The sequence below is a fragment of the Barbatula barbatula genome (genome assembly GCF_947034865.1).
Source record: "Barbatula barbatula genome assembly, chromosome: 1".
Taxonomy (NCBI): domain Eukaryota; kingdom Metazoa; phylum Chordata; class Actinopteri; order Cypriniformes; family Nemacheilidae; genus Barbatula; species Barbatula barbatula.
In genome coordinates, this window is record NC_136766.1 from 3,760,864 (window position 1) to 3,787,116 (window position 26,253).

The 26,253-nt window shown below is 38.3% G+C and overlaps 3 protein-coding genes across 4 annotated transcripts; 2 read left to right on the forward strand and 1 right to left on the reverse strand.

The window, feature by feature from the left end:
* The first annotated feature begins 352 nt into the window (after nucleotides 1-352).
* Nucleotides 353-9,685, forward strand: slc22a31 (solute carrier family 22 member 31). Its single transcript, XM_079449850.1, has 9 exons — nucleotides 353-889; nucleotides 2,502-2,605; nucleotides 2,681-2,835; nucleotides 5,507-5,675; nucleotides 5,899-6,044; nucleotides 6,541-6,649; nucleotides 7,105-7,319; nucleotides 7,406-7,517; nucleotides 8,280-9,685. Exons 1-9 carry the CDS (start codon nucleotides 485-487, stop codon nucleotides 8,710-8,712), a joined length of 1,848 nt encoding a protein of 615 aa, XP_079305976.1. The 5' UTR covers nucleotides 353-484; the 3' UTR covers nucleotides 8,713-9,685.
* Nucleotides 9,686-10,083: 398 nt separating this feature from the next.
* Nucleotides 10,084-15,242, forward strand: ist1 (IST1 factor associated with ESCRT-III). 2 transcript variants are annotated; one of them, XM_079464008.1, is made up of 11 exons: nucleotides 10,181-10,256; nucleotides 10,339-10,375; nucleotides 10,977-11,081; nucleotides 11,159-11,339; nucleotides 11,418-11,505; nucleotides 11,582-11,665; nucleotides 11,762-11,872; nucleotides 11,952-12,134; nucleotides 12,210-12,320; nucleotides 13,588-13,636; nucleotides 13,732-15,242. In XM_079464008.1, exons 3-11 carry the CDS (start codon nucleotides 10,994-10,996, stop codon nucleotides 13,896-13,898), a joined length of 1,062 nt encoding a protein of 353 aa, XP_079320134.1. In that variant the 5' UTR covers nucleotides 10,181-10,256; nucleotides 10,339-10,375; nucleotides 10,977-10,993; the 3' UTR covers nucleotides 13,899-15,242. The 2 variants fall into 2 exon arrangements, with proteins under 2 accessions (XP_079320133.1, XP_079320134.1); XM_079464007.1 differs by lacking the exon at nucleotides 10,339-10,375 and having other exon boundaries at nucleotides 10,084-10,256; nucleotides 13,732-15,240.
* A 1,453-nt stretch (nucleotides 15,243-16,695) lies between these two features.
* pkd1l3 (polycystic kidney disease 1-like 3) lies at nucleotides 16,696-24,914 on the reverse strand. Its single transcript, XM_079451960.1, has 18 exons — nucleotides 24,858-24,914; nucleotides 24,615-24,752; nucleotides 24,415-24,512; nucleotides 24,202-24,319; nucleotides 23,790-23,918; nucleotides 23,475-23,697; nucleotides 22,903-23,084; nucleotides 22,595-22,825; nucleotides 21,650-21,751; nucleotides 21,388-21,563; nucleotides 20,755-20,889; nucleotides 20,395-20,597; nucleotides 20,018-20,211; nucleotides 19,794-19,926; nucleotides 18,965-19,160; nucleotides 17,723-17,939; nucleotides 17,558-17,642; nucleotides 16,696-17,467 (listed from the first exon to the last, which is right to left on the reverse strand). Exons 1-18 carry the CDS (start codon nucleotides 24,894-24,896, stop codon nucleotides 17,421-17,423), a joined length of 2,646 nt encoding a protein of 881 aa, XP_079308086.1. The 5' UTR covers nucleotides 24,897-24,914; the 3' UTR covers nucleotides 16,696-17,420.
* Nucleotides 24,915-26,253: the final 1,339 nt, after the last annotated feature.

Here is a 26,253-nt window from a genome sequence, read left to right on the forward strand (position 1 = left end):
TTTGAAGTGATTCGTTTTCCAACCGACTCGCTAGCGTTTTCCTGAATATAAGGAATCAGAAAGAGCTTTATCGTCTCAGAAGTTAATAAAACAGTTAATAAATATGAGGAGAGAGACTTTACTACGTACAGATGTGCTTTATACAGATGATACTGTGAGTATATATAGTTGTGTATTGCAGAGTCGAACAACTAATGACATGAAGAAGGTAATAAACAGTGATGTTTTAACAAATCACGTTAAAGCTATTCACAGCTAACACTGTTGAGTGATAATAAGTCCAATCGTGGAAAATAAAACAGCAGTTACGTCACCAAAAGGTTTAAAGTGTCGCGCAAGGATTTCTGGGATCAACGACTCGAAAGAATCGGACGGCTGGCTCAAAAGAATCGATTCGTTCAAATAAATCGCGCTTCCCGAAGAAGCATCTCAGTCGCAACGTTACTTCCCGTGAAATGTCTCCGGCAAACAGCCGTTTCCATCGATGAGGTCCGCAGCTATGGAGTTTGAGACGAAGATCTACCCCAAGATCGGCGGATACGGGCGATACAACCGGATCGTGACTCTTTTCAGCTGGTTCCCAAACTTTGCGGTGTCGTTGAATCTCTTCAGCGATGTTTTCTTCACGCTCGTCCCGGAGTCTTACCACTGCAGTCCGGATCTAACGTTACTGCCGTCGCCCGATGTGTTCGGGAACCTCTCCAGACAAGAGTACCTCAACCTCACCGTCCCGTGGGCGAAGGGATCCGGGTTCAGCCGCTGCGAGCTCTACAGGTACCCGGCGAATGCGAGCAACCAGACGGGTGACCTGCTGAGAGAAGCCGTGCGGTGCACCGGAGGATACGAGTACAGCAAACCCGCGGGCCTTCGGAATAATCTAGTGACCGAGGTTAGTGTGTGACCCCTGATGGAGAAACGGGCTGAAGAAGAGGGGTTTATCCCGGAGACCGATCTGTGATGGCTTCTGGTGCTTTGAGGTTCACCCCACATGAGAGTACTGTGGTGTACTTTAATGCTTACTATTGGGAAATGTAGTATTGCTGCAAGTTGTTAATGTATACTACACTATGTAGTATTTACTGTAGGCAATTGATAAACTAGTAAACATTCACACTTTGGTAAGCTTTTAAAGCTCTACACTAAAGATGAAGTTCACTACTATAATAAATACTAATGTAAACGAAACAATTTCATGTTGGACTGAAGGGAATTTGACAATATTTGTGTACATTATGTTCAACTTTAAATATATGCGATACTCCAAAGTATTGTTGTATGTTGTTGAATATTTCCATAAATACTTAATTTTAACAATACAAATAATGCTACGTTGGTAAATAGTCACTTTGGTAAGCTTTAAAGACGTTCACTACAGTATTTATTAATGTACATTTACATTTAGTCATTTAGCAGACGCTTTTATCCGAAGCGACTTACAAAGATTTCAGGGAGCAATGAGAGATATGTCATAGTACGATAACTGCTAATACAAAGTTACTAGTTCAACTAGTTTCATGTTGGACTGAAGGGAATTTGACAATATTTGTGTACATTATATTCAACTTTAAATATATGCGATACTCCAAAGTATTGTTGTATGTTGTTGAATATTTCCCAAAATACTTAATTTTAACAATATAAATAATGTTATGTTAGTGTTGACTAGCCGTGTGGTTCACAAAAGTCATTCTGATAATGTGTGTCTCTCATAAATGTAGAGTTTAATTTGAATGTATTAAATAGTTTATAATAGAGTATTTTATAATTTAAATAAGTATAATTTTTTTCTAATTGTTTTGGGTTAAAATGGATATGAAACTTCTGTATATGATCAAATTTGTACCTACTGTATTGCAGTAGCGCATACGTTTTTCCTTATGGAAATAGTTTTATTTGATATTATTTATTTCTATATTTTATTTAGTTTTTGCTATTTGTGGTAAAACTATGCCGAGTTGTTAAACTGTGGTTCATTTTTCAAAAAAACAAAATATCTCTACTGTGTTCCACATATCTAACGTACATTATAATATATATATATTCACTTTAAAACATAAGTATAGCTGGCGACCGTCTAATGTCAACGTACAGTCAACAGTATTGTGCATAGAAACACTGTAATGTTAAGAATAACTTTTTATTCCCCTAAACACTCCTTAGGGAACACTACGTTTTTTCCACCGGAGGTAAATCGCCTGAAACTCTTCCTCTGACCTTCAATAGCAATATGTTTCCTTCTCAGCCTTTATTTCAATGTCATGAATTTTGTATGGAATTTAAAAGAAGGCTCTTCTGGAAGCAGAGAAAAACAAGTTAAGGCAGAAGAAAAGTGTAAAACAGGAACAGCATGGCTTCACATTAGCTGTAATGGGATGGTGGGAATTTGTTATACAACAAACAGCCGTTTTGTGCTGTTTCGCCACAAACCAAGTAAAGATGACCAAGCGGCATCTCTGTAACCTTTTCTCCAACTTGTCTCTTTTCTCTCTATATGTTCTCAGTGGAACTTGGTGTGCGACGACTACTGGAAAATCCCACTCCATCATATTTGTTTCATGACAGGCTGGATTCTGGGTTATATTCTCTTCGGCACAGTTTGTGACTGGTAAGACTTTCAAAATCATTATTATTATTATGTAGTCGTATCTTGGGGACGCGTTTGATCTGTGTGTTGTCTCAGGTTGGGTCGGCGGCCGTCTCTTCTGCTGTCAGTGGTTTCGTCTGGTCTGCTGGGTGTAATGGTTTGTCTTTCAAACAGCCCGTCTGTCATTCCTCTTCTCCGTCTCTGTCAAGGCCTAACATTAGCTGGAGTGTTTTTGGCCTCTTATATTGCACGTGAGTACAATCCATTATGTGACCTCTTTTTCAGACAAAACATTTGAGGCTATCTACAACAAACAGGAGGTTTTGAAAGGATTCCACCCTGGAACATCACCTGTCAATATTTGATATAGATTTGTTTGGGCGCATTTCTTCTGATGGTTAGTTTTGAAAGTTTATGGATTAAAAAAACAATTTGACTCATTATAGCCGTTTCTGGGTGAATCTCAAAGACAGACGTGTATTGAGATGTTATGTTTCAAGACAGAACGCTGCTGATAAAGACTGACTTCTTGCTCAATGTGGGTTTCTGGAATCTTCTCTCTGTGGGTTTCTCTGTTTGTATAGGTGGGGGTGAACCGATGGCCGTTGATCAGCTGGGGTTCAGTGCACAACATTCCATTTATATCTCACACATGTCGTGTTGAAGAACACACTGTCCACAAGCTGAAAACCATCTGTTACAGCACAGTAATCTGTGTGAATGAAGCTTTCTCTGTGTTTTGTCCACTGTCCTGATAGCAGGATCTGCTCAGTTTTTCCATTGTGGAACGGTTTGTGTCCTGGACTTCCTGTGATTGTTAAGTAGGAGCGTATGTGCGTGTTGAAGGTAATGCCGCGGTCACACTTGACTTTTCCCTCCATTGACTTACATTTACATTTAGGCATTTGGCAGACGCTTTATCCAAAGTGACTTGCATTGCATTATCCTATACATTTTACATATGTACATATCCTGGGATCCAACCCACAACCTTGCGTTGTACCACAATGCTCTTACCACTGAGCTAAAGGAAAGCTTCCATTCATTCAATACGCATGTGAATTCGACAGACCAGAAACGCACGTCGCTGCGTAGCAAAGTTCAAGTGAACTCTGGCCTGAGCATTCGTGTCATGTGAGTGCGTGAGACCAATAGGAGATAAAAACATCACAGCGGACCACTCGGTACACAAATGTGAAAAATGGAGGAATCACGCCCGCCCATTTTCGTACCGCCGTCCGAACGATCTTCGCGTGCTCAAAGTCAAGTCTGACCGCGGCTTAAGTCAGTGCTGTCTCTGTAGGGCACTACACGAAAGCCTGTTAGGTGTTCTTTTTGAAGTGTGGGAGACTGTGATTCGGGGCAGAATGAGGAATTGTTGAAATGTAAACGTAAACAGACGCATACCGCATATATCTAACATTCCATCTGGAATAAAATGACAGAATGGAATGACTTATTTTTTGTACCATGTGTTGTACAGTAAAGCCATGTTTTTTTTTCTTAACTTGAAGCTTCCTTAATGAACATAAGAACAAAGACAACACAGAAATGCCAAATGATCACACTGGAATGACAGGGTTGACGTCAACATTGTTCGTGTCAACTAGGGATGCACTGTTATCATTTTGTAAGGACAGAGTACAAGTACAGATATTTTTTCTGGTACTCGCCTGTGTCGATGCTTGTATCTTTTCACAACACAGTGAGACCTATAAAAGATAAAATAACTTCATAATTACAAACAACTCCTCCTTAAACAAGAAAGAAACCATTTTATGTGCTTTTCACAATCAAATTTCACAACAAAAAATGTCTTTCAGTTATGTCACATGAGATATCAGCCTTTGGTATCGGTACATTATTACGAGAACCAATAAGCATCCCTAGCTTAAACTATACCCATCCACAATCCTTATACGTGATCTGGACATGATTTCTTCAGTATGATAAATATCCTATAACGGAGTTATACACAAAGAGAGGATACAATTCTTTCATGGAATATAATTGAAGATTAAAGGAACAGTTCACCAAAAATAAAAATTCATCATTTACTCGCCCTCGAGTTGTTCCAAATCTGTATGAATGTCTTTGTTTTGATGAAGCCAGAGAAAGATATTTGGACAAATGCTCGTAACCATAGTACGACAATGCGAGTCAAAAGTGTCCCAGAACTCTATTTGCTTTCTTACATTCTTCAAAATATCTTCTTTTGTGTTCAACAGAACAAAGACATTTATAAAGAGCTGTTCCCTATATGGTATTGTTTGAAACCTTATATATTTCAGTCTATGGATTAAAATTTATATTTTTCAATTTGGGGTATTTTAAACACTTTGTTGAGAATAAGTTTTATTTTCTCCATGCGCTTGAAACAACTGTAATGAAACTATTTCAATGTAAAAGCAAAGATAGATTCCTTATCCCAAGAATCCGTTCTGTATACGATTATTATTATTATGTATTTTTTATTATTAAAAGCAAACGGTGAACAAGTTGTTCAGATCTTACAAAACGTTCAGAGGGGTTCATGTGGTGATGATAGATGTGGAGTTCAGAAACAATAAAAGGATGGAGGACTAAAGAACTTCCTTCTCTCGGGAGGAGACAGACTTGTTTACTGGAGTTAACCCATTTAATCCCACATTTCTCCCTGATAAGTTTACACATGTATTATACATGAATCTAAATGAACACTGGCTTTTTGGGTTTAATGTTAAATGCTCCCTGAATGAAAATATAAATGGCTTGAGTCACTTAAACACCATAAAAATATTTTTAGACGCACATCTCAGCTGTGGCATTAATTGGGCTGTTATTTTGTAATTCTGACCGTCTGCCTTTAAATGATCTTTTACCTACAATGGTCTATTTCTGTCTCTTTATTGCTCATGTTTTTCTTATATCTTGCTTTCTTAGGTCTGGAGTGGTGTGACCCGTCTCACAGGCTGATGGTTTCTATGGTCAGTGGCTTCTTCGCCGTGTTCGCCGAGCTTGTATTGCCCGGACTTGCTGTGCTTTGCCGCGATTGGCCGGTGCTTCAAGCTGTCGCCACGCTACCCCTGTTACTGCTGCTTTCCTATTGGTGGTGAGTCAGTCATGGGAATGTTTCCGAGTCCAGTGCCTGTGTGCACGCGTCGATACATCACATGGATTTCTAAAAAGTCCAAAAACGCTTTCTCTCTTTTACTTTCTGGAAAAAGTATTATTCCCTGTTATTGTCGCCCCTTAATGACAAATTAAAACAAACCTATGATTGGTCGCTTAACATTCATGTTTAGATAAGCACCATTGTGTGTTTGTGTCCACAGTTGTGCTTCAGTGTTTCCAGAATCGCCTCGTTGGCTTTTGGCCACATCTCAAATCTATCAGGCAAAAATATGCCTTCAGTCTTTCTCGACACGAAATGGTGTGTCTGTGAGAGATGAGCTGTTCCCTGCTGAAACACTGCTGTCAGGTGAGACGTCTTACATGTGACCAAACCCCATATGACTTTAAAGTGCTCACCATTTAACTCTACAAAGCTTTATTACATTTACATTTACTCAAAAGCGACTTACATTGCATTATAATGTACATTAGTTTTTTTTCCGTGCAATCCCTTCGATCTACCCCATGACCTTGGTGTTGCAAGCGCCATTTTCTAACCACTGAGCCGCAGGAAAGCTTTATAAAGTTTGATGTTGTTATAAGAATGACATGTTTTGTATTTATGTCATTGGCTGATGAACCCTCCAGGGCTCTTGGTTTCTTGGCACTTTCACTACGTTTAATGTCATCTCAGCTCACTGGCTGAATTACATTACTACAAATCATGACCCTGAAAGGATTCATTTATGGTGGTTAAGTTGAAGGAACTGAATCTGATTTTCCTTCGGAATTTGCCGGTCAGATGGTCTGAAATCCTACTTCTGTCTGTAACACCCTCTGCTCGTTTTTCTGTATCTCTGTAGAGATAGATGAGATGTTCGGTGAAGATGTTCAGCCAAAGTTTCATAACGTTTTGGAGATGCGTCACACCAGAGTCATGTGGAGGAACTGCCTGATCTTGGGATTTACTCTGTAAGTTACTCCTGAAACCAGTCCTAACTCGCCCACGTCCATTTACTTCATACTAAAATCACAAAAAAGGAGAAGCACTTCAGACGATCCGTTTCAAGGTACATCAACAAATATGAAAAGAGCAAAGTGAGCTTTTTGCACTTGCTAGAGTCACGATCACAGAGGCTCTTAACAATGCTCACCCGTAGTGCAGTTGGTTCGTCTAAATATGACCATTTTCTTACAAAACACAAAGTTATCACTTGGTGAAAAATCCTAGAAAATCCCAGAAGTGACCTAGCTGGCTGAGATTTTAGTGGGAGTACGTCATCTTCCCGTGTCCATATACCCCATTTAAACTAACGACTCATTTGAACCGTCTCATGCTATGTGAGATTTTATTCATTGAAGTTAATGACAAAATCTCATTAGTGACTGAAATAAAAACGCTGATTCTCTTCTGTTTTTTTTCCCAGTTTCATTGGCACGGGAATCCAGTACTGTTTCACACGTAACCTGCACATCTACTCGCATCACTTCTACTTCAGTTATTTTCTGCGCGTGTTGACCGGAGCGCTGGCCTGTGTCTTTCTCTGTATGACTGTGGACCGTTTCGGTCGCAGAGGGATCCTGCTGCTGTCTGCCATCCTCACCGGTCTGTCTTCACTGCTACTGCTGGCTCTCACACAATGTGAGTTTACCAAAGTGAACAGTTACATGATGCTCTTGCACATTTAAGAAAGTTTGTGTTAGAATCCTTTTCTCTTTTATTTGCAGATCTGCGTGGGGGGCTGGTTCTGGTTCTGTCTGTATTCGGTCTTCTGTCATCTCAAGCTTTGGCCATGCTCAGTGTGTTCTTTGGCAGTGAAGTCATGCCCACTGTTGTGCGGTAAGCTCCAGCATTATATCATTTTATGTTTTATAGGATGACGAAAATCAACTAGTCAAGAACTTCATTTTGTCATTAGTTCAGTTACGTCGTGGGTTTGATCCCAGGGAAACTACATCCTGATGAAAGACATGTATAGACTAAAATGCACTGTGTGTCACTTTGAATAAAAGCATCTGACAAAATTCTAAAATATAAATCATTTTATACTATTTGTCCAGTTTTAAATTGTCATTCCCACTGTTAACTAAGTTAAAGGTGCAGTCTGTAATTTTTTGCCAATCGCCATCTCTGATCAAATTTTTCTTAAATTGTTATTTCTTATTAATCGTAACTTAATCATAATCATAAATCATTGTGTGGTGTGGTGAAAATCAAGTTTAATGTTGTTTAAATAGTCATGTGGTGTTTTTAATGTGCTTTAAGAAAAACCATTGATGAACTATTTACAATACACACTGCAATATATCATGAAAAATAGGCATGATCATTTTTATTTCACTGGGACTTTAATAAAGATTTTTTTTATGTACCTATACAATAAATGATTTCTGTTTATTGTTCCCAAATCTAGCCAGCTGAAACAAAAGCTATACATTTTGAGTAAATAGTTCGTGTAGATGTTAATTTCGCATGTGATATCCATCTGTATTTAAAGATCAATATTTTAAATCAGCATGGGCAGTAAATCCCATATTGATCAACCACTGTAACACACAACATTCAGTTATTTCATGTTTTAAATGTGTGTGTCGTCCTCAGTGGTGGTTCGTTGGGTCTGATCATGGCCGCGGGCTGCGTCGGGATGGCTGCATCCTCTCTGATGGAGCTTCAGAATAACGGCGGCTATTTCCTTCACCACGTGGTCTTCGCTTCCTTTGCCGTCCTGTCCGTCCTCTGCATCATGCTGCTCCCGGAGAGCAAACACAAAGCCCTGCCAGACTCCCTTAAGGACGGAGAGCGTCAGCGGCGTCCTCCCCTCTTTCTCTCACGCATCGACAGGGACAACCCGCCCCTGCTGCGCACGCCTCCGCACGCTTCCGAATACAACCGGGATAACTACTCCCGTCTGGTGAGCGCCACCAAGAAGATGCTCACGAAAGACACGCTTCCATACAAGATCTCTGTGTCATCGCAAGCTCCTCTGCTGCCCAGCAATGGAACTTCTCAGGAGACCCAGAATGACTCGTCCTAGTATTTCATCTTTGTGTTTGAAGATGAGGAAAGCACCCGTGTGTCCGCACACTTCATCTCATACACTAGCTGTGTCGGTCACAGTCTCTTCGGTGTGAAGAGGTCTCGGTGCTATTAAACTGTAGAGTTTGACCGTTTGGATGAAGAATGTTCTTAGCGTTACCATGTGATCAGTTTTTGTAACTTTGTATGTTTATTTTGTACTTTTTTCCTAAAATGAGGGACAATCTAAAAGTATTTTGCACCGATGTTGTTGTTCTCAGACTTTATAGGCTTGATGTCGTATGAAGTTTACGCATGAGGATCATAACCACTGATAGTTGGGTTATGACACCTAAACAAATCCAATTCTGTCATCATTTATTCAACCTCATGTCATTCAAAACCTCTGTGGAACACGAGATATTTTAAGAAATGTAACAGCAGTTTTACATCTATACAGTGTTACCAGCGTTCTTCAAAATATCTTCTTCTGCAGAATATAGAAAGTCATACAGATTTGAAACGTCACGAGTAAATGATGAATGAATTTTTATTTTTGGGTGAACTATCCCTTTAAGGTCGTCCCTTGTCCCGTGCCTCTCATTTGTGTGACTAACAGATCTTCATAAAAACACATCGACCTCACTCACTAGTGACTGACTGAAGAGTGCTCAAACTCCACACTAGCATCACAGTTCTCAAGAGCGCTCGATGACGTCACAATCAAAAATCAAAACGTGTTTCGTTTGTTGTCGTGGAATGACGTCATCTCATTTGCTTTCTCATTCCTGTATCATTTCAATGTGAAGTTTTCCATGTGCCAAACCGAACCGCAACAGAGCCAAATCTGGCAAAGCAAGGGAAGTTTTTGTCATTTTTTTACTTCTATACGTGTTTAAATTGGAAATAAACTGTGAACTGTGCCAAACCGAAGTCATATTCTTTGTATTCTTTACGTGTCAATAAGAAACACTGGCTGAGAGTTGTTTTTTAAATCGTTTATTCTGTAGTTATGATCCGTCTGAAGCGATTAGCAAGAAATGAATCGTCCGAAGGAACCGATTCTTTCAAATGAATCGAACCTATTCGACGAGTTTTCCAGCAGGTGGCGCTTGACATCTTTCAGAAAATAGTTTATACGCAGACGCGGAAATACGACGTAAAGTGTCAAATTTATATTCTTATTTTCCGCGTGTATTCACAAAACGCACAAAATAAATGTGTTTCGAGAGTTGTCATGAAATAAATATACGCGTGAAAGCTTTCCGGGACATCATTTAAACATACGTTTCTTATACAGTAAAAACTATAGAAATGGAGAAAACCTTACGTATATATGACGATTAACTCAAAAAAATCAACAAAAAGCTTTACATCAATTCCCTACGCCCTGTTTAAACGTAATAAACATGACGTCATTAAGAGCATGTGATTTGGGGTTTTCCCTCACAGGTCATGTGATGTGACGCGACACGAGTGACGTCGACACGCCCAATGCGGAAGTGAAGTGCAACTAAACAGTCGCCCATCGTTGTCATCGACACCGACTTCTCATTATCGTCTGTAAATATGACATTTATTATACATTTGTCTCTTAAATTCATGATCGATTTGTAAAGCGTCGTGTTTTATTACACATTTGTAGGGTTGTGGATGGATCTTGGTTGACTTTGGTGAATAAGGTGCTGTTAGCCGCTTGCTAATCGAGTCTCTTCCTGGTTACTTTTCATTGTTTCAAATGTGATCTGTGTTTCATTTATATGTCCTGTTGTTAGAATTATACAGTTATGGGATTTGATTGAATAACAATAGATTGTTGATTGTTGGGTCGGCTGTTGTTAAGCTTATTGTTGTATGTTTTGGGTGTTTCTTAGATTCTTGTGACTCATGCTGTAGACTGTACGTGTAAAAGAACATACTGCTAACAAACTAATGTTTTTACATTTATTGTGTCCATAACAAAAGGAAATGCTCCTGGTTCACATAATATATTTGATTTAACAGTGTGTCACAATAGTACCACTGAAACTTCTTGTTTTGTAGGTGTTGTGACGTGAAATACAGGATAAGTTGTATTTTTAGTAATGTTTATTTTGTTTTTCTAAATGTCGGACTAACCGAATTGATCAAGATTAGCCTCTTATTGTTCACATTTGCTTTTGTCGTGATATGACATCGCTCCTAATTCGAGCAGTGATCTCTAAATGAGTTTGAGATTTGACAGTCTGTCTGATACGGCAACCATCGGCTCACACATTTTCTTCTCGCATTGTTTGTCCTCAGATCCTCAGATCTCCATCATGCTCGGTGGAGGGTTTAAATCAGAGAGGCTTCGCGTCAACCTCAGGCTGGTCATTAACCGCCTCAAACTTCTCGAGAAGAAGAAATGTAAGTTGGATGACCTCCTATGAACTTTACAATGAAATGAATCGCTTGTCATTTCTTCTCTTTTTCTTCTGAATTAGCTGAATTGGCCCAAAAGGCTCGTAAGGAAATCGCGGACTACCTGTCGGCAGGCAAAGATGAGCGTGCGAGGATCAGAGTCGAGCACATCATCAGAGAAGATTATCTGGTGGAGGCCATGGAGATTCTGGAGTTATACTGTGATCTGTTGCTCACCCGTTTTGGTTTAATACAGTCCATGAAGTAAGTCAGAAGTTTTTTCCAAGCTCTCGCTGTCTGTATGTGACAGGAGGTGTTTACAGTTTCTTTTGATCTCTTCAGAGAACTTGACCCCGGTCTACAAGAAGCGGTGTCCACCCTCATCTGGGCGGCTCCCCGTCTACAATCAGAAGTTGCAGAACTGAAAATCGTGCGTGTGTTTTCTATCTTAAATATATTGGTGGATTGGCACGTGTTTTTCTTCTCATGTTTTTTTTGCCTCGCAGGTTTCAGACCAGTTGTGTGCCAAATACAGCAAAGAGTACGCAAAGCTATGCCGGACAAACCAGATCGGAACAGTGAATGATAGGGTATGATTCGACACCTATTTGTGTAGTAGGCAAAGCACCATTTATAAATCTAGTTTTAGTTGTTCTAATAATTTCACATTTGACTTTCTTTCTTAGCTTATGCACAAACTGAGCGTGGAGGCCCCGCCAAAGATTTTGGTGGAGCGTTATCTCATAGAGATCGCCAAAAACTACAACGTCCCCTATGAACCTGATGCCATGGTTCGGGTAGGTCCTAAACTCCTGTTCCTTTCGCTCATCTCTGCTTATCTGCAGACATTTCACATCTAAACACATGTGTTCACAGCCAGAGGTGTGTCCGGGGGAAGAGGCTGATCTGATAGATGTGGACAGTGACTTCAAGAAGCCCGGAGGTGGTGGGGGTGGTAGAGGGGGTGGAGGAGGTTTCACCGCCCCCGGTGCGGCCATGCCGATGCCCATGCCTATGCCCATGCCCACAGCTTTCAACTACCCTTTACCCAAAGGAGCTGTAAGCACTTCTCATACTCTCAAGCATCTTAGACGCGTTCAAGTTGAACTCTAAAACTGTTTATATCTTCCATAGGAGGCCTTCAATGGTCCTGTTGGCACCTATGATGGCTTTAGCAACTTCCAACCTCCAGCGAGAGGAGGGCAGCCACCACAACTTCCCAGCTGCCCACCTACCTATGAATCTGTAAGTGCAAGTCCTCACCAACCCCCTCACCCAGATGTGGACGACTTGTTCAGGGAAGAGCAGTTTGTTACAGTTCTCATACCGTCTTAACACTGCTCTATAGCTGCTCTTCACACTGGGAACTTCCGCATGCCCGTGCCGCAAAGCATCAAAAACTCATTTCTAACCTCTGCCGTGTCGAGTTTACTGCTTTTTTGGAATTCTTGGGGAAATGCCTTTAAGCATTTACTCACCCTCATGTCATCTCAAAGAGACATATCTTCTTTTATGTTCTACAGATAAGAGAGATGTATATGACATGAGGGTGAATAAATGATACTATCCCTGGGAAGCACATTTTCTTGTCATGAGGTCATGTTGTTGCACGGCTCCGTTCTAACTTACTTTTCCTTTGTCGTGTTTTACTAATGATAAAGAGGTGTCTACTGGAAATCAGTCATGCAAAATTAAGATTACACCTTTAAAAAAAGTGTATTCCTTTATAAAAACATACTGTAACATCTTTTTCAGAACGGCCTTTCATGTTCACAAAGATCATCTGTTGATATTAAGTTGCAAAAAATATCTCATTCTGAAATCCTTGGTTTCTGACCGATCACAAACTTAACAGTACAGTGGATTCAAGTCCTCCCCCTTGTCCACAAATATTTGAAGGCCGCACCAACTAAAGCTTCTAATAATATCATATTTTTAGAGCATGTCTTAACTAAAAAGATCTACAGTCGCTGAAAAACATTAAGAGAACATTTCCGATATCTTTGTTTAATATCTGATTTTAAAATGTACTATTTATAGGTTTGTGTTTAAGTAATATGTTTATTTGTATTTCATTCAGTAAATGACTTTTTTCAAAATAACAGAAAATTTGCTGTGTATTTTTCAGATCACTTTTAAGCAATACTATAAAAGTAATCAGGAAAAGTAAAAAAGAAAGTTCTATGTGATAACCTGAATTTTTTCCCAGTTTTCATGTGTCTTTTTATCGAAATTCAATGAACACTGGACTGAAATAGCCACAATACATCTAGAAATGATCTGAAATGGAAATTTATAATGGTCTCTTAATTTTTTCTGCGGACTGTTAAAAGGCTGAAATTGGATTTGCTGTGCTAAGCATTCAGACACTTTCATCCAGAACAATTTACATCAAACTAATACTAACATTACAAGGCAGAATAACTTTTTAAGGTACAAACTCCACACACCAACTTGTGTGTTTTGTCAGTGTTTATGAGGGTTAACATTTTCATTGTTGCTTTTCTTTAAGATCGATGATTTGTCAGTCAAACCCTCTGCTTGTCCCCAGGTGATACCAGGTATATACTTTCTCCTTTTATTGCCTTATATAAATAAATAAATGATTTATTTTCTTATTTATGCTTCTATCTTAACACATATGCTTTGTCTCCAGGCCCAGTCCCATCCGGCCAATTCTATGACAACTCCAGCCTTCCCGAGCTTCCGTCTGTTCCCAACACGCTCCCCTCATCCTCCTTCGGAGGGAACCCCAACACGTCAGATGACATCGACTTCGACGACCTGTCTCGACGCTTCGAAGACCTCAAGAAGAAGACCTAATCGTCTAGATCACATCTGGAGACAGGACATCTTCTTCCAAACCTCCAGCTGCCACACAAGACATCATCGCACCCGGTCCGTCTTCACGCGCACGCTGTTCTCTGTACTTCTGGTGGAGGTGTAAAATAATCTTGGTAACCAAATATAATGAAGGATCTTATACTAGAGAACCTTGTGATGGCATTGGAGAAAATGTATACGAAATTAACTTAAGACTTAATACGGACAACTGACAAATCGCTCGCCCTGCACAAAAGGCCTTGACGACATCTGAAACTAGCTAGTCCGGTGATCTGTATTCTAACTTCAGCAGCATGTATGACCTCCACTAAATAATATATATTAAACTACACGATAATCATTCTATCTTAGCTTCCCCCTTTTTACGAGACCGATGTCAACAGTACTTTCTTTAGGACTTTGAGAAAATCTTTTGCGTACTCTTTAAGAAATCTAGGAAAAAGCAGGTCCAACCTGTCTGCTTTTATACACCCTGAGTTGTGTAAAGAGCTTATCTGCTGTCTTATGAATGACCGAGCATATAACGTAACGGAGAGAATGTGTGTGAATGACACAGCTGTTTTGGCATTGACAAGTAAAACAGTCTTGACATGAGGGATGTGTTGTGGCTATTTCATATGTAATGGCGGGTTTCTCAACTAAATGCCAAAGCTCATTTGTGTCTGGTTCTCTTTGCACGGCTACGTAAAGATGCCGTGTTATATTTCGCCCTGATTTTGCATTTACATCCTGTGTATTAAAGTTAAACATTTCTTTGTTTTTGTTAAGCAGGTGACTGATGTGAGAGTGTGTTCGAGTTAGAAACGACACAAGTCTGCTTTCTTTGTGAACTTCCATTGGGTTTACATTGGCTAACACTCCGTCTTTAGTTTTGTGTGTTTTTTCAACTGTTATGGCCTTAGTTATTCTCTCTTCAGCTGTGGCCTTGCAGTTTCACATCTGCCTCTGGGATCTGTTTTCATCCTAATAGCTTGTTTATTGAACTCCATATTTTGGATGAGTCATTATTTTTGGTGCGGGTTTTAAAATATTTGTATTTACTTGACAGTCCTGTTGTCAGTGCTATATGGTTATATAGAAGAGTATGAAGGGTTCGACAAGCTTTTTTAAGTATGTGTGGTTGTTTCTCCCTTAACACTAATTTGTGCATCTTAAATCATCCTGTGTGAGAATCTGGCGTATTACGTTTGTTTGATATTGACTTTGCTTGCATAGAAAACATGTCTGACTGTCATGTAATAAAGTCTATTTGCTCATAACTTTTTCAGATCTTACCTAAATTCTTATTTCTCAGTGAATAAAGTGAATATACCTAAAAGTGTGATGAGTTTGGTTGGAACAGATCTTTATTGTTTTACTCTTTGAGGCCACTAGAGGCTGCTATAATACAAATAATATGAAGCAGGGTTATTGTTGTTAAAGGGTTAGTTCACCCTAAAATACTAATTTGTCATTTATATACCCTTATATCGACCTGTAAATTTCTCCTTTTGTGTTTAAAAAATGTAGAAATGTCACCTTGGCACAAAACTGGAGCCCTTAATTTCAATTATATATATTGTATAATATATGAAAAATAATCATTATTAACTGGAAATAAATAAAAACTAAACATGAAAAAAACACACAACACACTAATAACAATTTAAAACAAAAAAATGAATAATTAATGACAAAAGCACTTAGCAAAGTTGCTGAAATTAAAACAAAAATAAAAGCCAACTCATCATTCTGATCTGAACGTAATAATAGTTTACTTTACTTACTATCTATCTATTTAAATATAAAATAAAATAACTGCCTATGTGTCCAAAGGTTCCTCTGGCAGTGCACGCAGTATTAAAGAACATTTGTGCATATCATAAAATAAATAAAATGAGCAAATATTTAAAACTGGGTGAATTTCAACTTATACAGTATAATAGTATAATAATGACAGAATGTTTGTTTTTGGACAAGTACAATGTCTAGAAGCCACGACAGGCTACTTTCTTTAGTTTAGATCAAATGTGTGCAGTCTGATTCATTAACACTTTTGCTCTTCTTTCTCAGATGAGAGAGACGGTCATTTTACAATAAACATCATTTAAAGCCTCGAAACTCTTCTACAAGGCCAGTAAAAGAATCAAGGTCGTAGATCTTGTGAGACGGTGTCAGATGGTGTGCAGCATCTCTAACTACTCTGATGTATCTCATTTCTCCCTCTTTGCAAACGGGTTGACGGTTTGTGTCCAGAGGAGATCATCATCATACAGTACAGACACAAGGCTGTGCATACTGAGAGTTCTGTCTGCTAACACATCTGACCTGAAGCAGGACACAGAGAAACACAACGAGGGTCAGGACGGGTGGGTGTTTGGGTTTAGGATGACCTCTAATAATAGTGTGCTGAAGGTGGGGTTCTAAAGCCTGACATCGACCCCGCCAGCTGTGACTACTTGGTTATTTATAGAAAGTAAACACAGTACGTATTTTTCAACCAATCAAAAGGCTCCTTTCAAACTCAGATGATAGATATTGAAAAAATCACAAATTATTAGAAGTTATAACAAGATTTGTTTTAAAATATATTTCATTAGATTATGACTGTATGATATGATACAACATTATTTTTATGCATTTTTAAATGCATTATATTTATATTATATGTATATCTCAGCCTTATATAAAGAAACTTACATTTTAACAATGATTTATTTTGCAATTTTGTATAAAGTTAAGACCACCGAACTAAGTATATTAACATTTTAAAGACACAGACTGAAATGCACTGGAGGCACATTTAAATAGAGTTTATTTATTTAGGATATAATAAAATACATTTCATTGAATATTTATGCATATATTTATTTGAGGTATAGCAGTTATTATACAGTGTTTTATCTAGTATATTTCTGATATTTTACACAGGTTACCAAAAATAAGGTGTTGGATTGTTTCCTAAATGCAACTTTCTACAGTTTCATTGACATATTAGCAATTCAGTCCTTTTATATGATGAGTTTGAATGGCTTTATCAGCAAAAGAATTACAGCAGACAGACAGCATTGATAAAATGATTAAACTTCACATATTATGAGAATCTTCTCTCTAAAAATGAATTTAAATAAAAACGATCGTCTAGAATGACACTGACCACCAAGACGCAGCTCTATTAAGATATTGCCTGTTACATATTCCCTTGGGTGAACTCAATGTCAAGATGACGTCTGAAAACTGCGTTACGTTCTCATTGACAAGTACTCATAGTATGTTAATAAATTTCCAAAGGTTTCAAAATAAAGACGAAGCATGTTAACTAATAAGCGATTGTGCAATATAGACTAGGTTCACTTTGACAAGTAAGATCTCTTGCTACATCCGGATCATGAAAAATAAAAGTGGATCGCTTTATACAGTTAGAGACCGAACCGGATCACGCGCTGTTCCCAAAACCAAAATCTAAAGTCAAAATCCCATGGTGGACGGGTTCTTCAATCCAGCATCTTTTAACGGTTATGTTCAGGAGGTTGATCTTCCCGAGTACTCCTCACATCTTTTCTTTTGCTCTGAAAAAGGGAAATTAAAGGTTTGTGAGAACACTGCTGTTGTCTGAGAAGGCCGAGACAACGTTTTGGTTTTGATGCGCATATTCTGACCTTTAAGGAGAAGCTCGACCTCTTCATTTTCATCCACAGCCACTGGTCTCAGGATCATGGCGAAGAAGATGGCCACCAATACAACCTGACATTCGTAACATCCAGCAAAAAAAAGTGAGTAATAATGAAAGGATTTTCATTTTTAAATCAAGGAATTTGTCTTACCTTGAGAGGCTGCAGGATGAAGATGCTCTGGACCAGAGACAGTGTCAGGGTGATCACCCACTGTATGGACGACTCTTTACCATACTGGAATCCATACAGCAGAGTGAAGAAGGTGGAGATGCCGCTCATGAAGAAGAGAAGAGCCCATCCGACAAACAGGAACCACCACGGCAACCACCAACCTTTCTTCTTCTGGGGTTGCTCTACAATTACGATGCTGGACACAAATACACCAACATGTTTATTATTCAAAGAACCATTTCAAATGTTTAAAGTGCAGTCCACTCAAGAAACGGTTTAGACCCGGAGGTAAAGCAAGTTCTTAGTTGCAAATCCATAAAGTTGCTAAAATAATCACGATTTGGGTAGATTTGATGAGAAATATTCAACAGGCTCATAATGTGATCTTCAATAATATTGACTTTCGATGGCAGATTTCACAAATCTGAGCTCAGTTTGAGACATCGTTGACATCTCTTCTGAAACTCTAATGACAGACACATTTGTGAGATTTCTGAGTTTTTCAGAAGTTTTTATCTGATACTTAGATACTGGGGATGCACCGATATGTACATTTGTGTCCGATAACGGTAACCGATAATTCTTTATCATCGGAAGCCGATAACCGATATATGGCCGATATACAGTCTCTTAATATTAATATAAAATTCCCTAAGACTGAAACAAAAGGCAAAAAGTGGACAATTGCTTTTATTTGAAAACATCGACTGCGGAAAACAAGGTAACTGTAAGCCTTTACACTAGATAAAGATTATTTAACCTTCAAAGGTTTCTGGTATATTTTGTATTTAATAAACAAATGATAGATGTTCTTCCAGAGCAACCCAGAAACATTTGTTCCTGTAATTTACACATTTATAAATACGTTATCTGTTCATACATCACAATTGTTTTGCTAATAGCAGTAAGTGAAGGATTACGACAGAAAGATACTGTACTGTACTGTATTTTAACCTTGAGCAGCATGCAGCTAAAGAGGTTTAACCAAAATAAATTATTATGATTTATCGGCTGTAATATATCGGCCAAAATGTTATTATCGGCCGATACCGATAACATTAAAAACGACCATTTATCGGTCAGAATTTATCGTGCATCCCTATCAGATACGTTTCCATTTGCTCTCAATTTAATTTCATTGATCCTCGGGGGAAACTATTGTGATTTTAAAGAGATCTCTTGAGAAAGGATTAGAGCCTTGTAAAACTGATTCATCCTCACGTTTGGGCCGCGTGTCTGAGAGACGCCAGCTCGGCCTTCTTCAACAAAACACTCAGAGTTCCCCTGGCCTGTCGAAGCTCTTCGTTGAGGTAACAGCCCTTTTCTCCGACGTGATCCAGAAGAAGACTGACGTGATTTAAAGAGTGGAACACGAAACGGCTGCAGTACGTCCAGTGAGGATCACCAACACTTTCCCCTGTGGAAAAACATCAGAATTACGACTTGTCTTTATAGGACTTTTTTGGTATGGGGGACTATTTCATATTTTGATATGTTAAAGTGATAAAATTCTGTCTTTCTTCCTCAGAACACAAAAGAAGATATTTTGAAGAATGTTGTTAACTGGTCCCCATTCACTTGCATTGGTTTTGTGTCAATACAATAGAAGTGAATGGGGTCCAGTGCTGTTCGGTTACCAACTTTCTTCAAGATATCTTCTTTTGTGCTCTGCGGAAGAAAGAAAGTCATAAAGGTATGAGGGTGAGTAAAGGATGACAGAATTAAAATTCTTTTGGTGAACTTTTACTTTAATGTAATTTCAAAGAAGTCAGTTAAAGTGATAGTAAACACAAAAATTAAAGTCGTCATTTTTTTAACTTTCTCCAGAACCCAAAAGAAAATATTTTGAAGACCCACATTGATTTGCCCCATTGACTTCCATTGTATACACACAAAACCGCTGAGACATTTATCCATCTTGTTTTGTGTTCCACAGAAGTTTTGAACCACGAGAATGAATAAAAGAGGACTTTTTGTTTTGGGCGAATTAACCCTTTAAGTGCAGTTTATAAAATGAAATGAGATGTGATGTATGTCGTGATCAATGAACCTGTCATCATCTCAATCAGGTCGTGCACTTTGTTCAGAGCCCAGAACAGATCTCCACTGCCTTCAGACCTCAGATCCTTGCCCAACATATTTTTGGGGCATTTGCTGAGACAAGCCAACAGATCCATAATTTCCTAAAGACAAGAGCACAACACGCACTTTTAATAACATAAGGTTTTGCTCACAGGAGAGAGCGAATGTCATGTTACAGAAAAACTGCTGAACCTGAATGATGGTGTTCATGGACACAGAGGCAGGGATGACTGCTTTGTTCTTGATGGTGTTACTTTCTTCTTTGTGGGCGACAACACGTGGCTTGATGTGACGGAAGATGGTGATGATGAGAATGTTGATGGGAAACATGAACAGGCCGCTTTCCACCGCCACCATCAGCTCCTGCCAGGTCAGTGCGAAAGACCCTGAAAAACAAATGAATAGACATGTGAGTTAAAATGCATTTCTTTACTTCATATTGTATTTTGAATTCTGTGAATAGCGTGTGACAAAACATACTCTTAAAAACACGATGCATTGAATACAAATACCAAAAGGGGCGTCACATTTGACTGTTGCAAAGTGAAAATTAGCACGAAAGGTCTGACCTATCTTCAGCATGACAGGAGACTCTTCATCCTTTGGAAGGTTCCAGAACATGATGTTAATGGCCATGGTACAGAGCAGCAGAGACATACAGCAGGCGACCCTCTGCACGCGGGTGAAGGGGCTGCGGCGCGGCGGGTCCACAATCGACACCCAGATGTGCTCGTCACGGAAGCCGGTAGATGTCCGAGTCTGAAAGATGTCACTGGGAGGGAAAACAGGCATGTATGGAAGACGTCAAAGCTTTGGACAAACTTCAGATGATCTTAAAGAAATCCAATGACCTGAAGACACTTGGCAAATACGAAATGGGTATCAAAACGTTTGTCTGGTATTGCACATCAAATTTTGTCCGGTCCTACCCAAAGCTTGCGATTTCGTTGTTCTTGGCCGAGTTGAAGGTCCTCTTGCAGGTCTCGCCTCTCAGCCAGGTGGAACACAAAAAGTGAGTGACCTCCTGTGTCTGTAAATCTTGAACGGTCAGTCTGTCCAGGTACCTGAAAAATACATATGCAATCATTCATATCAAACTCTTTTAAGTTGCTGTTCGCTGATAATAATAATAATATTAATAATAATAAATGTAATAATAACAACAACATTTGTTAATAATAATAATATTAATAAATACAAATACATGAGGTTTTAGTCCTGGTTAAATAAATGAAATGAACAAATAATTTGATTTTCATATATTTTTCTATCGAACTGTTTGAAAAATGTAAGTGAAGTTGTTCCTCTCTCTAACCCTTAAAAACAAACGACTATTTTATTTTCCGATGCCATTTTAAGAAGCACCATTTCTAAATTTTTATTTATTATTTTATTTGGTTTAATTTGTGCTTTTAGCCTGTTTGAATAAAATAAAGCACAGGGAAAATGCAAAGTGACACTAAAGTGAAAATAGTACACTCATTTTAAAGTTCCCTTTGTCACTGCCTTGCTATGCAAAAATAAGAAAATGCATGCAAAAGAAAAGGCATTCAAACACTTACCAGTCGGGGTCTCCTGTGTTATCATGCCAAATCTCAATGCTCTCCAGTGTACCGAGAGAGAAGGGTATGCTGAGCAGGAACACGTCAACACCTCCTCTCTCAAACACCGGCTTCTCTGGATCATCCAGGTTGTATGTCTCGGTTTTTCCTTCCTCGAAGTAAAGGATTGCTTTAACCTGTCAGAGAAAATCACTTTTTATGTTGTTTTATTAAAAGCATTGAATGTCAGATAGATATCAACCTTATAAACAGTATGGTGTACCTTGGCAGTGGTTCCAGCCCTTCTTCTGTGACCTGTCTGGAAAGTTACGAGATAGTTGTACTGGGCACATGGGTGGTTGTCCTCCAGAAGAGTCATCTTTCGCTGTGGACACGGATATTTCATCATGTCAGTATTGTATTTTGACAGTATGCATCATTTTACAGAGGCTTTTAAAGATCATACTCAATGCTCAATGGATGTTTAGTTTCTTCATTGTAATATGAGCATTATATCAAATTATCCCTTAAAAAATGTGCCTTGGTTTTACATTTATATGTACATATATGAATTTGGCAGATGCTTTTACCAAAGCAACTTACATTGCAATATACTGTACATGTGTATCTGAGTATGTACAATCCCCTGGGGTTAAAGGAACAGGGTAATATTTTATTACAATAAAAGTCTAGTAACCATGTTGTTTTAAGGATTGATTACCATTTACCTTATGTTATCTTTAAATGTCATTGTTAAACTAGGATTATTGAGAAAACTGCAAAGGTGTGGTTATTTTAGTTTTTATTGTAGTTTTAGTAATATTTTGAATTAGCCATTATTTTTATATTATAAGTGTTCATGTTCATCTTTATTTATTTTACAAATTTTGTATTAATGTAATGTAATGTAATGTAATGTAATGTAATGTAATGTAATGTAATTCTATTCTATTCTATTCTATTCTATTCTATTCTATTCTATTCTATTCAATTATTTTATTTTATTTTATTTTATTTCAGAATTAACAAACCTTTTCAAATGTGTAGTTTTAGTTAGCAATAACCCTGCTGTGGTTTAGTACAAACAAAAATCTATATTGTAAAAAAATATATTTTTTCATAAGTAATAGCAGTCTGTGTTTTATTATAAGTTTCTTAAAAAAATGCTTCAACCTCAGTGTTACATTATGCATACTGTCTTTCAAGTAAATGTTAAAGAGCACCGTACCGTTCGGAGAGCTTTGCGGTCCGTGTACCAGGCCCACGCTAGGACCACCAGAAAGACGGCAAAGAAACAGCTGAGCAACACCACCACGATATAGTTCTCATTCACGGTGGCGAAGAGCGCCGCCGTCTGGGACAAATCCACCTGGTTGGGCATCACGAAGAAGGAGCTTCCGAAGAACGTCGTGTGGTTGCACAAGCAGTGGGTTAAGCTTGGCTTTGTTTTGTGTCCGACCTGTAAGACAGAAGTAAGATCACAGTAAATCACACGTTTGTTAAAGAGTTGCGTGCTCGCTTGTTATAAAGTCTTACCATGCAACCCTCTGTACTCCACTGTTCGAGGTCTGTGTCCCAAAAGAGACACTTGGTGACAAAAACAGAGACTTTTATGGTCAGCTTATCGCTTGAAGTGTAATTGATTGGTAATATGGCCACCTTCCAGCTGGAAAAGCCTCCTTTTCTCATCTGTGGGGTGATCAGCCAGCGATATTCTTCTATAATAATGCAGAGAGAGAGAGATCTCACATCTTTTTGATACATATATTTTGCATAAATAAAATGACATAGCTACTATATTACATTACAAGAATACTATGTGTTTTAAAATAATGCACCACGGTAATGAAAAGAGGTGATCAAGTGTCATCAAAGTTCATAGGTAATAGTTATTTTAATTGTTTTAATCAGAATACTGGGAAAGTATTTGAATGTAGAGTCATTGCTGGAAAAGTTTTACTTATGCTACAAAACTTTTATATTCAACGAGCGACTGAAATCCAATCCAAGACCCTCATCATCTCCAAAGAACAAGAATTTTCTAACGGCAACATTGCTCTTCTAATAATACTCATAAATACGAATAAATTGCATTTTTCCAACTTTACCTTTCAGGCCTATATTAGCACTTGCAGTTGCATTTTGGATGGTGCTGTTTGACGTAGACGGGAACAGCTGAAAACCGAGGGTGACGTTTTTACTTGGTGTCGCCGTAACAATCACCGTCATATTTACGTCTGTGATGTTGAAGGACGAGGTGACGGAAAATCCAGATTTCCAATCGATTGAAACCACTTCAGGATCGCTGGCACCCGTACGGGGCAGAAATATCTGCACAGAGGAGATTGAATTTCAGATGAAGGTGTGCACAAAGCACCGTCCACTAACTAGTATGTAGTGTAAAGAAAGCTCAATGTTCTCACCTCAATGTTCTCTGGAAGACCTTGCAGTTTGACGGCACTGTCTTCTTTCTGCAAAGAGAAGCTGCATGTTGTTCCCGTGATGCTTTCGTTGGATTTGTCCTGCATTGGATTCACTTTGAACTGGAACAGCTGCGATAAGACAACGGATGAAGTCACAATGGTAAAATCATTACGTCACACGGGTGAATGGTTTACTTCATAAAAATGTATAAAAAATGTGGGAACAGTTTAGCTCTGGATGGGAAAGGAAGCTAACAAAAAACTTTCTGGTCAGTGGATTGTCTTTTGGGATAGTACTGCTAAAAGACACCAACATTGTTTAAAACATATCTATTATCTTAAAAAAGAGTGCATTTTTAATTGTTATGTATAAGAAATATAAAAAGGAAACGGCACATTATTTAGAACACACCTGGACATTGACACTCCCAGAAGGCAGCTGGCCTGACAAAGCAGAAAAAGATGGCAACTGGCAATATGTGCCGTTCCTTGAGCCGACCTCCGATCTACCCAATTGTTCAGGGGTTTTACTATGGATGAGACGGAGAGCTTAATGAACACTGGAGCATTACATAAAAAAATGAGCCACTGTATATGACAACACAAGGCAGTTATAATTCCAGACCTGTCGACAAACATGGTGCCTGTCGGCATCTCCTGGGTGAAAGGTCCGTTTTTGACCGTCGCGTAAATGAGTCCAGCATTTGTGATCAGCTCCTCAAACTGTTTGAATATAGAAACATTCACCAATGAAAAGCTGTAACAACAATACAGGGGATTCATAAATGTGAAGAGCAATAATCCAACCAACCAAACTCGACTTACATCGTCCATGTTATCGAGTTCACACTCTTGTGTATACATCAACATGGCTGAAGTGCTGTTAATAACTACGGGAGCCATGATGTCAGTAAGTGGAAGAGAGAGTTTTACTATTCTGTATATTTGTTTCAGATATAGGACCTTTCAAGGAAAAAGAAGAGCAAGAAAAGAATTACATTCATACATTGTGTTGGAACACAAATAGAACGGTGGAAAAGATTTGAAAGCAATGTGTTTTGTACATACTCGATCAGTCTTTGTCAACACCTCTACTGTTGTTTCCATTTCCTTTAATATCAGTTTGACTTTCTGCAAAATAACAAGAAGATTAAACACTTCAAACGTCCATCTCCTGGTTCATCTTCTACTCTAGTTAAATCTAGTAGATTTTTTATAAATATGAAACATATAAATATAGTTTGTTAGCATCAGGTTAATAAACAAACAACGGCCTACTGCACCCTGATGAATTATACATGTATGGGGGCTCGTCCTAGAAGGCCCAAATTACCTGAAATATTCACTTAGAATTGAACAACCTTTACTAACCTCCAAGAAAGTAGAAAGGGTTGTTATGGACGTCAGATCATTAATTGTGTTGGTGAAAGCTCTACGGTGTCTGTGCTTTGCTTGGCTTGACTTTAGATGTGTATTTGTATCTGCAATGACACAATCGCATCAATACATTTTGTGTTCTGTTCACATGTATTGCTTCCAGCCATCAAATTGCATTGTTTCATGGGATGCGTTCGTATTTGCATACCTAGCGTGCAGAGGGAGCCAAAGCTCATGCTGCAGTTGGGTGTGGTCACTAGACGAAATGGCTCGGTGTCCAAATAGGTGCAAACTAGATGGTCTGGATCATTGACGTCACTGCCTTGATTTGTAACAAGAGGGAGGTTACTCAGATTTATTCAAAATGGTTAATGCACATATACAAGAACAACATTAAGAAAACATTTAGAAAAAGCATCTGTAGGTTTAATAGAACATCCTTGTTATAGAGAATCATGTTTACTGGATATACTGGGTTCACATGTTGACTAGTTCCTTGAAAAGTTCAGGGTTACTTAAAGTTTTGCTATGGCTTAGGAATAAAACCATTTTGATTTACATACAACTATTTTTACATGAGATTGAAAGTACGTACATCCCAATATGCTGATATTTATTATAATGATTTTTACTGTTTCAAATTAATTGCAGTGCAATTTAAAAACAATTGTTCATATTACACAAAACAATAATTCAAATATCAGTTTGTCCTAATGAAAGAAATACGTTTTGTAGTTTTTAAATCTTAAAACAAGCAAATAAATCTGCCAATGGGGTGAGAAAAATAATCTTGAATGGAGTGACTAAGAAAAAGGTAAACATTAATCCAAGATTATTTTTCTTACCCCATTGGCAGATTTAGCACAAATACATATTTTTTTACTAAAAACAAGACTTATTTTCTTGGGTCAGAAAATGCTTCTTGATTCAAGAACTTTTTGACATTTTTACTGGAAAACAAGAAAAAAAACCTCTCTCTCTCTCTCTCTCTCTCTCTCTCTCTCGCTCTCTCTCTCTATATATATATATATCTACATGTATATATATATATATATATGTATCCATGACTGTTGTATTTTTAATGCAG

What these genes read in the sequence shown, in the direction of transcription:
- pkd1l3 (XM_079451960.1), bottom strand. Translation starts at nt 24,896, where the DNA reads ATGGAAACAACAGTAGAGGTGTTGACAAAGACTGATCGA. An exon ending in AACGAAATCGCAAGCTTTGG is followed by an intron (nt 20,598 to 20,754) that starts GTAGGACCGGAC and finishes TTTCCCTCCCAG; the next exon opens with TGACATCTTTCAGACTCGGA. An exon ending in GGTCGAGCTTCTCCTTAAAG is followed by an intron (nt 17,468 to 17,557) that starts GTCAGAATATGC and finishes TCCCTTTTTCAG; the next exon opens with AGCAAAAGAAAAGATGTGAG.
- ist1 (XM_079464007.1), top strand. Translation starts at nt 10,994, where the DNA reads ATGCTCGGTGGAGGGTTTAAATCAGAGAGGCTTCGCGTCAACCTCAGG. An exon ending in GGTTTAATACAGTCCATGAA is followed by an intron (nt 11,340 to 11,417) that starts GTAAGTCAGAAG and finishes TGATCTCTTCAG; the next exon opens with AGAACTTGACCCCGGTCTAC. An exon ending in AACCTGATGCCATGGTTCGG is followed by an intron (nt 11,873 to 11,951) that starts GTAGGTCCTAAA and finishes ATGTGTTCACAG; the next exon opens with CCAGAGGTGTGTCCGGGGGA.
- slc22a31 (XM_079449850.1), top strand. Translation starts at nt 485, where the DNA reads ATGAGGTCCGCAGCTATGGAGTTTGAGACGAAGATCTACCCCAAGATC. An exon ending in CTGCTGCTTTCCTATTGGTG is followed by an intron (nt 5,676 to 5,898) that starts GTGAGTCAGTCA and finishes TTGTGTCCACAG; the next exon opens with TTGTGCTTCAGTGTTTCCAG. An exon ending in GTCATGCCCACTGTTGTGCG is followed by an intron (nt 7,518 to 8,279) that starts GTAAGCTCCAGC and finishes TGTCGTCCTCAG; the next exon opens with TGGTGGTTCGTTGGGTCTGA.